Below are 10,839 nucleotides of genomic sequence, written 5' to 3'. Positions count from 1 at the left end.
TGTTCGGCTCCTCTCGGATTGTCTCGGCTTCCCTCGGCTCCTCTCGCGTGGCCGAGCCTAGCCGAGTGCGCAGTACACTCGGCTCGGCTCTAGGCTGCGGCGGGCGGAGCCTAGCGTGGCCGAGCCTAGCCGAGTGCTCGGCTCGGCTCTAGACAGCAGGGATCGGCGTATATTGCGCACCCACGATTTTCCCCTGATTTTAAGTGGAAAAAAGTGCACGGTATACGCCGATAAATACTGCTTGCATTTTAAAAAATAGGTCCATGATGTAATATTAAACAATGAGATGCATTAATGTGTGTCCATTATATTTGCCTGGAGTCCAGCTTAAAGAAGAAGATGTCATTCATTTTGGGTTAGAAGACTCAGTTTCCACATCTGTGGTAAGTAAGAAAACAGAAGTTGCCAGATAAAAGGATGTACCAGAAATACAACTCTCAGAACACCAAGGTCTCTCTGTCAGGCAGGAGCTGCTTAAATTAATACATCTCTTACCGTACTGCACTGGATAAGCACAGCTGACGTGTAGGAGTAAGAGGCACAATGGGCACAGGGGTCTTGGCCCTGATCGTCTTGGCAAGCCTCAAGCATGGTAAGTTCTCGATTTCAGAGATGCTAAACAACCCTTATTTTATTACCAGGTTAAAATATAGTATTCTATATTTTTTAGGGTAAAAATACCAGCAAACTTGGGTTCATTTTTGGACTTTTACTACTTTAACTAACTGACCATTGAATGATTATTTTCTGATAGAGGCCTCAACTGGTTTGAAATGCAATGTCATGCAAGCTGCATACCATAGAGGAGAATGAAGAATCCAATCTGTACAATTTTAGATGCTGCAAAAATAATAATAATAATAATAATAATAATATAAATAATAATATAAATAATAATAATAATAATAATAATAATAATAATGTATTGAACTCAGTCCTGGAGTTGTGTTGTATACTCACAGAATGTTAGCAATTTTATGGTTTATTGTGGGATAAAAGTTTGGAGATAAAATGTCTCACTGTTGCATGATATAACTAGAAGTGCTATGTAAGTGTCTTATGCCCCGTACACACCATCACTTTATGTGATGAAAAAAAATGTCGTTTTTAAAAACGTCACTTTAATTGACCGTGTGTGGGGGAAAACGTTGTTTTATGTCTTCTAAAAAACGACCAAAAAAAATTGAAGCATGCTTCAATTTTATGTGTCGTTTTTCAAAACGTCGTTTTTTACTTCACAGAAATTGACCGTGTGTAGCAAAAAACGTCGTTTAAAAAGACGTTTTTACACCCGCGCATGCCCAGAAGATACTTATGAAGTGAGCTTCAATGGAAAAACGTGGTGGAACGTATCCTCACTTTGCTAGAACATTGTGAGAAAAACGATGGTGTGTAGGCAACTTCGTCTTTGAAAAACGAAGTTTCAAAAACGTCATTTTTTACTTCACAGAAAATTTCGGGGTTTTTTCATCACATAAAGTGCATGTTGTTTGATATTTAGCTGTTCTGGTACTGGGTTATTTATAACAGTCACACCTCTACACACTGTGGTATTCCTTATATGTGTATGTGTAATGTTTACCATGTCCTGCTCAGCTACCTTCATCACAGATGGGTACTGCCAGAATAATTGAAGGCATTTCCTCCAGCATAAAAAAAGTCACTCAGCACCACAATATAATCTCATGACCTTCTTCAGAGTTCCCTCAAACTACAGAATTCCCACTTCTGTGAAGTCTAAAAAACTTGGACCTTTCTCCAGCCAGGTCTTATATTCTCTCTATATGTGTCTATGTGACAAATGTACAGATTCCTAGGCTTTGGCTCCTGAAACACTTGGCTTGATGTTTCCCTGATATATCTTTCTCTTTGACTGTAATAGCCCAACGTCTGCAGTGTCCTTTTTATCTTCTGCCTTGTACACCCGATCGGAATTTCCGATGAAAAAAGTCAGACAGATTTTTTTCATTGATTATTCCGACCGTGTGTGGGTCCCATCAGATTTTTTTTCTGTTGGAGTTTAGAAATAGAGCATGTTTTTCAATAGAAAAAAATTCTGATCGCAAATTCTGATCGTCTGTGTGGAACTCGGACGGAGAAAAAAACATGCATGCTTAGATTTAAGTCGACACATGCGAAGAAGCATTGAACTTCATTTTTCCCGGCTAGTCGTAGTGTTTAACGTCACCGCGTTTTGGATGGTCGGAATTTGGTCTGACAGTGTGTATGCAGGACAGCTTGAACGGAGTTCCGACGGAAAATTCCATCGGATTTTATCCCATTGGAAATTCTGATTGTGTGTACAGGGCATAAGTCATAGCAGACAACATGACTTCTATGGGGCTAAGAGCTGTGCATGTTGCACAGTGACCTACTGCAAATAGCAATATAATTTGGCAAATAACGTTTAAAGATATCAGTATACTATGGGCCGGATTCAGGTAGATCGGCGCATATTTCTGCCGGCGTAGCGCATCTCATATGCGCTACGCCGACGTAACACAGAGAGGCAAGCAGAGTATTCACCAAGCACTTGCTCCCTACGTTGCGCCAGCGTAACATAAACTATTCGGCATAAGCCCGCCTAATTCAAAGTAGGTGGACGGTGGGCGTGATCCATTTAAATGAACCGTGACCCCATGCAAATGATGGGCCGAACGAACGGCGCATGTGCCGTACCGTGGACGCATCCCAGTGCGCATGCTCAGAATCACGTCTAAAATACTCCATAAGATACGTCGAATCACTGCCTACGACCTGACGTAACCTACGCCCAGCCCTATTCACGTAGTCCTACGTAAACGACGTAAAATACGACGGCTGTTCCGTCGTCCATACCTTTGCATGGGATGCGCCTCCTATAGGTGGAATAACTTTACGCCGGAAGTACGCCTTACGTAAACGGCGTATATTACTGCGATGGGCGCAAGTACGTTCGTGAATCGGCGTATCTCAGTAATTTACATATCCGACGCGTAAATCAATGGGAGCGCCCCTTGCGGACAGCGTAAATATGCACCCAAGATACGACGGCGTAGGAAACTTACGTCGGTCGGATGAAGCCTAATTTCAGGCGTATCTAGTTCTATGGGTACGGCACAGAGATACGACGGCACACATTTACACTTACGCGGCGTATCTGTAGATACGTCGGCGTAAGTGTTTCAAGAATCAGGGCCATAGAATTTAGGAAACTCTATTCTATATAATTGTTATCAACACAATGTGTTTTCTGTTTTACTAGAAAAAAAAGCGTTTGAGGTGGAAAATTCATGAAATAGATTGGCAACTTAATGGTTTTGCTTTGGGGCCCCGACACATATAGTTACAATCCTACCCTCAAATATCACAATTATTGTCTGATATTACCAAAATGGCATGTATTAAACCACCTACAATCTACAAGTCCCATACATGAACACATCATCTTCCCTTTCCAATAAAAGATGAGTGCTGGCACTAATGATATTGTAATCCAAGCTCCAAATATTCTCCTTCATAATTGTTCTTTGATTAATGAATTAAAACCTATGGAAATCTGGGAGTGGGTTCAATCCTTCTGTCTTCTTTGTTTATATGATGGTTTTACTGTTTGGGTAAGAATCTTAATACGTACCAGCAATACAATGAAAGACATACAAATACCCTTTATAGTTCTCAGCTATCAATATTGCCAGATCTTTTGCCCAACACAAGAATTCTAAACATCATTTTGTCAATACCCTTTCGGGCAACAAAGTATTACTTTCAAATTAAAGAGTATATTTTTTACATGCTTTTCTAGACTATTCAAATCAGTTACAATTTTTGTTGTCAAATTCACTACTGCAACTTGGTTACTTCTAATGTACACAGTTTTATGGGATCTCAGGGATCAGAATGTTTAAAGATAAATTTATACATAGTTACATTGGACGAGGTGGAGAGGAACGGAAGTCATGATTTTTACCTTTTTTAATCAGAGAACATTTCGCATTAATTCATAAAATGCAAAGCATTCTCTGAAAGGTGCCAGTACTGAGTGACCATCCTCCTGTGCTCAGTAAGTCCCGGGAGAAAGTGGAGATCCCCAAATTAGCTTTGTTTACTTCATTGATTTCCAGCTTCCAGGGGCATTGGCCAGGTAAGGTATATACTTAGTTACATTGGTCCAAGCAAAAACAACAATGTAATTCTGTATAAAATACCCATACCTGGAATAATTCCTTAACTGCCTCCCGTCCAGTCATTACATATAAGTGGCTGGGCAGTGGTTTCTGTGGGGCATCCTCAAATGGAAGGTGGAGGAGTGCAAGGTCTCTAACATCCACCAGCTCTGTGATGTCATCATGGAGGATTGGAAGAGGACTCCAGTGGCAACCTGTGAAGCTCTTGTGAACTCCATGCCCAAGAGAGTTAAGGCAGTGCTGGAAAATATGGGTGGCCACACAAAATATTGAAATTTTGGGCCCAATTTGGGCATTTTTACTTAGGGGTGTGCTCACTTTTTTACAATAATGTGAGGGGTGTACTCACTAATATATATATATATATATATATAGATAGATAGTCCAATATAAGGGTTGAAGTGTGCTCCGGTAATTGTTTCCAGTGCAAAGCAATCAAGGTTTCCCATATGCAATATATAGATAAGAAACACTAAGGATTGCTGCACTTAAAATGTATTAAAAAGGTCAAAAAGTTAAAAAAAATCATAATTTGCTCAATTTTATGACAGTTTTGGGCTGGTTTGTTAGCGCCCTTCCTCAGATGAGATTATATGCCACAATACAAGTAACCATACAATGTACACATATATATATATTCAAAGCCTGAAATCAATCTCTTAATTACTTAATTAGTTTAACCGTTTAATTGTAACCCTTTTTTAAAAACACGACAACATATGATTCAATATATACATTTTTTTTAAAGAGAAGGGTCAACAATGAATAATCACTTCCCCATATCTTCTGAATGAAATTCTGACATGGCAACTAATATCAGAAGGAATATAATAAATAATCGATTAGAACCTTTTCCTGGTATAAAAAACATTACAGAATTTACCAATCAAGTGCCCTGATTATCAGTGTAAATGCCCCTGTCACCACTAGAAAGCTGATTATTGACTTTCCTTTCCTCAGACACTGGCAGCGCTGTGGAAAGGAAATGCCGATAACCAGCATTTGCTTACATGTTATCAGCTGTGATTGGACAGAGCTGATCACATAGTAAATAGTCTACTTCATCGACTCTTTATCCCCTTCTTAAACTGGGAAAAATAACAGTATAAAGGACATACCTTCCAACCCATTAAAACTCACATTTCCAGTGCTCCCCACCACTCCTTCCTCTGACTATTTGGTCCTCCATTCTGTAATGTTTTTTACTCCAGTAAAAGGTTCTAATCGATTATTTATTATATTCCTTCATACCATTGTAGTCCAAACCGTAGACTGGCTCATCTCTATTGGCCATTATGTGTCACCAGTCTTTGGGATTCATTAGTTGGAAATTGAAATGTTGTATTGAGTTTATTTAATAATAGACACGTGCACAACAAAAATTTTTGTTTTGTTTCGTTTCGTTTCCGTAGATTCGTAATTTCGTAAGACACAAGTTTTCATATTTGGACTTGTTCGTATTTTCGTAACAGTTTTATTTTCGTTGATACTGAATGATTCGTAATTCTGTCTAATTTATTTTCTTTGATTCGAAATTCATAATTTTTTAATAATTTTTGTTTATTCGGTTCACTACTCGTAATTGTTACTTTTGTGAGATTGCCTTCTCCGTTGATTCGTAACATTATTTTGTTTTCGTTGATTCGTGTCTAATACCGTGCTTAAAATAGATTCGTACTTTAGTAAATACATTGCGGTCATTCCCAATCTCGTATTTTAGTTTTGTTTTCAACACGTGGCTATAGCCTCCTACCGTGCTTTGAATACATTCGTACTTTCGTAAATACATCGCAGTCATTTGTAATGTATTTTAGTTTCGTTTTCAACATGGGGCTATAGCCTCTGCCCCTGTATGCCATTTTGAGAGGGTGTATCTTGCTTAATTTCTAATAAGTCCTGTACTTACTCCCAGTCCACTCCCTCAGTCACGAGACCTGACTCAGTCTCCTCCTCAACTGAATCTAAAAAGATTCAGGAATGCATTGTGACTCAGACACAAAAGATATAAGATATAAGCTGATTGGCTAAGATATTAAGTAAGATACATCACTCACTACACTGCTCATTCGAAAGAACAATTCGAGAACACGAAATTACAAACAGACAAAGAAACGAATTTACGAACATACGAATGAAAATATGAACATACGAAACTATGAACATACATATTAAGATACACTTTCCTAGGCCCCGTACACACCATAGAATCCATCCGCTGAAAAATCCCAGCAAATGGGTTTCAGCGGATAGATCCTATGGTGTGTACACTCCAGCGGATCTGTTTCCGCGGATATTTCTCCCCTGGGATGGATTCCAGCAGATCGAATATTTGCTGACATGCCAAGCAAATCCATCTGCTGGAATCCATCCCAACGGATGGATCCGCTGGTCTGTATAGACTCACCGGATCCATCCGTCCGAAGGGATCCCCCGCATGCGTCGTAATGATTCGACGCATGCGTGGAATTCCTTATATGACAGCGTCGCGCACGTCGCCGCGTCATAATCGCAGCGACACGTCATCGCCAGAGGATTTAGGCGCGGATTTCAATGCGATGGTGAGTACACTCCATCGCATTAAAATCTGCTGAAATCCTCGAGAGTCCGCTGGACCGTATCCGAAGGATAAATCCTCCCGTGTGTATGGGGCCTTACACTGTCCATTCAAAAGAACGATTCGAGAACACGAACAAACGAAATTACGAACATACAAGAAACGAAATTCCAAACACACAAATAAAATACGAACATACGAAATTACGAACAGACGAATGATTGAAAATACGGAATGCAAATCATTCGTAATAGATGTCATTTTTGTTCTTTTACTGTTTCGGTGTTTCATATTTTCGTAAGTTTGTCCATTCGTAAGTTCGTATTTTCGCATGTTCGTTATTTTGCTTATTCATAATTTCGTAATTTTCGTATTTTGGTTCTTTTCAGCGATCCGAATGTACGAATACTAACAAATTTGTACAAAAATCAATTTGTTACAAACCGAGTCTATTTAAAGCGGGAGTTCACCCATTTTATTAAAAAAAAATTTTTCCCCTTAGATTCCTGCTCGTTTGGTCTAGGGGAATCGGCTATTTGTTTTAAAATATGAGCAGTACTTACCGTTTTCGAGATGCATCTTCTTCCGTCGCTTCCGGGTATGGGTCTTCGGGAGCGGGCGTTCCTTCTTGATTGACAGTCTTCCGAGAGGCTTCCGACGGTCGCATCCATCGCGTCACTCGTAGCCGAAAGAAGCCGAACGTCGGTGCGGCTCTATACTGCGCCTGCGCACCGACGTTCGGCTTCTTTCGGAAAATCGTGACGCGATGGATGCGACCGTCGGAAGCCTCTCGGAAGACTGTCAATCAAGAAGGAACGCCCATTCCCGCAGCCCATACCCGGAAGCGACGGAGAGGATGCATCTCGTAAACGGGTAAGTACAGGTCATATTTTAAAACAAATAGCCGATTCCCCTAGACAAAACGAGCAGGAATCTAAGGCTAAAAAGTGCCCTCTAAGGGTGAACCCCCGCTTTAATAAGGTACAAAACGATCTACAACTCTGCCCCAAGCTACCTAACCAGCCTCATCTCAAAATGTCAAACAAAACATTTCTCTTTGCTCCTCCAAAGACCTTCTGCCTTCTAGATCCCTTGTTAAATTAAACGTGAGGTGTTCATTACTCCATTTAAAATTATTACATGCATTTACAGTACTGTATATGCATCTAGCCACTTCATCCAATGCTCATCTCTAGGATTTCTCCAGAGACACTATTCTCCTCTGGACCTCCCTACCACAATTCCTCAAGTTTAGGTGTTTTCTGAAAACTCATCCCCAACCCACCTAATATACTCAGTATTTTTTTATTTTATTTTTTACACCCATCACCTGGATATAAAGTGAGGGGACACGTCCCCATTGAGGACAAAGACACAAATGAATGTCTATCAGATAGACAGGAACATGGAGGGCGGAGGTAGGGTCCGGCGCGGGAGCGCGCCTAATTTAAATGGCACACGCCCATTTAAATTGGCCCGCCTCCGGCGTAAGTTTTCATCGCAAGTGCTTGGTGAATCAGGCACTTGCGATGAAAAATTGCGGCGGTGTAATGTATCTACGATGCGTTACGCCGCCGCTCATCTACGTGAATCTGGCCCATAGTTGGGTTGAAGTTAGGTTGAAAAAGGATGCAAGGCCATCTAGTTCAACCAACAAAATAAAGTCAATACATCCAGTGGGGTCACAGACAATAAAAACTTCTAACTCTTGCCCACTCTGTACAACGCAGCAAAAATGTTATGGTTGGGGTTGTGCTTTAGTGGGAATCACTCTTTGAGAAGCGCCATGTTCACACTACAAATGATACAACGAAACGAAAAGCCTAATTCACAGTGGCAATGACATACATGTGTTTATTTGCATCTATTTTCTTTTATAGGACCACTCTAAATGCAGATGAATGCATGTAGTCATTTTAAATGGTATCATGCACACTGAGTTTACTTTCATTCAAGTGCATTCCATTTAATTGCATTTAGGAAAAAAATTGTAATGTGTGCATTCAGGGGCATATGAGATATTCTGCATAAGTTTAGAAGGAAAAGTAAATGCAATAGAAATTCTGTTTAATTAAAAGAGACAGGAGGCCTGTGAGAATGAGGTCTAAAATTGCCTGTCTGACATTGATTTAAGTGAACAAGGAAATACTCTATTTGTCCTCTTTTTCTGTTATCAACAAAAGTGAAAATAAAAATTAAACTAACCTTGTGGGTTGTCACCAGAACAGTATTAGAAGGGGAAGATTCCAATGGGGACACTCAGTCTGGTGACCCTGGTCACAACTAGGAATCCCCCCCTGCTTTGGAGAGATTTCCTCTCACTTCCTGTTTTGGCTATGGGACAGGAAGTGAAGGGAAATCCTCTCAATGGGACACAGATGGCAAAGAAAAACCACTAACAGGGGTGATAACCTTCCCTTACTTTATACAAAATGAAAAATAAAAGTTTTGCCTTTAGTTCTGCTTTAATACAGAGAAATACCAACAGAGGGCTTTGTCTGAGCCCAAATGTGTTAGATAGAACAAAGCTTCATTATTTAAACAGAGCACAATCATTTTATTGTAGTGTTGTAAAGTGGTAGCAGGCTTGCTTGTTTTCTATATAGAAAAGAACAGTTATTCAGTGCTGAAATGTGTTCTGGCAACGATGATAACATATTTTCAATGACACAGTAATGCTTTGTGGACTACTGTATACCATGCAAATCAGAATGACACCACAAAAGCATGGATTGAATAATTTTATTTAAAATAATGTGATCCAAAAAGGAATGTATTAAATTAGACGTGTCAGTTTGTTCAGTAAGACATTTTCATAAAATGTATAATAATGACACTGTTAAAGTACAGGTATGTTGCAGTGGTTGCAAGTATATTTTTAACCAATTTGCGACCAGAGGTCTTTGATGCCCTTTGCTGTAGTGTTACCGGTAGTATGTGCCAGTAAACTTAATAAAAATACACAAATCCCTTTTATGCATCATTTTAGAGATAAGGGGCTAGATTCAGGTACCTGCGCTTGATCTTACGGCGGCGCAGCGTATCGTATTTACGCTACACCGCCGCAACTTACAGGAGCAAGTGCAGTATTCACCAAGCACTTGCTCCGTAAGTTGCGGCGGCGTAGCGTAAATGGGGCCGGCATAAGCCCGCGTAATTCAAATGTGGAAGGGGGGGCATGTTTTATGCTAATGTGTGATGACCTGACGTGATTGACATTTTTTACGAACGGCGCATTCGCCGTCTGTGTACATATCCCAGTGTGCATTGCTCCCAAGTACGCCGCAACGACGTATTGGTTTCGACGTAAACGTAAATTACATCCAGCCCTATTCGCGAACGACTTACGCAAATGACATAAAAAATTCAAAAATCGAAGTGGGAACGACGTCCATACTTAACATTGCGTGCGCCTCATAGAAGCAGGAGCAACGTTACGCCGGAAAAAGCCTTAAGCAAACAACGTAAAAAACTACCGCCGGGCGCACGTACGTTTGCGAATCGGTGTATCTAGGTAATTTGCATACTCTACGCCGAAAATGATGGAAGCGCCACCTAGCGGCCAGCACCCTAAGATACGCCAGTCGGTTTTCAGGCTAATGTCGGCGTATCTTGCTTTCTGAATACAGAAAGAAGATACGCCGGCGCAGATTTGAATTTACGCGGCGTATCTATAGATACGCCGGCGTAAATTTTCTCTGAATCTAGCCCAAGGATTTTATTTGGTGCATTATTTTAATTAAAAGCAACTTTGTGTTTGTTATAGGCAGACAGATGTGCAAAAACATCCTGTTCTAATGTTTTTTTTTTTATTCGTTTTATAATATTTTAATAGTACAGCTGTGATAGCTGAACTGTAAAATGCATGATATTGCAGAAGAACAAGGCAGCTGAAGGTGGCAGTGTTCATTTGCAGGCTGAAAGCTTTCATTTTTTTCAATAGAGCCTTCAGCCTGCTTTGATTGCTGTCATCACATGATCAGGAAACCCTCTGATTGGTTCCTGATTAGCAGTAGGGACCCAGCTGTCGCTGACACTGTTATACGGTTTTGATTTAAAAACACTGCTCTGTTTTTATAATAGGCTGACAAATGCGCAAACATGTAAAAAATGTATTCT

General features: G+C 40.3%; 1 protein-coding gene across 1 annotated transcript in view; it reads left to right on the top strand.

Moving 5' to 3' along the window:
- The first annotated feature begins 424 nt into the window (after window positions 1-424).
- Window positions 425-10,839, top strand: part of CSF1R (colony stimulating factor 1 receptor) — a 125,978-nt gene continuing 115,563 nt past the window's right edge. The window contains exon 1 of the mRNA XM_040345011.1: window positions 425-592. Coding sequence (XP_040200945.1) covers window positions 544-592 — 49 coding nt within the window. The 5' untranslated portion in view covers window positions 425-543. The remainder of the gene's footprint in view (window positions 593-10,839) is intronic.

This window comes from Rana temporaria, chromosome 3, assembly GCF_905171775.1.
Source record: "Rana temporaria chromosome 3, aRanTem1.1, whole genome shotgun sequence".
NCBI lineage: Eukaryota > Metazoa > Chordata > Amphibia > Anura > Ranidae > Rana > Rana temporaria.
This window is presented reverse-complemented; position numbering and strand designations above follow the sequence as displayed.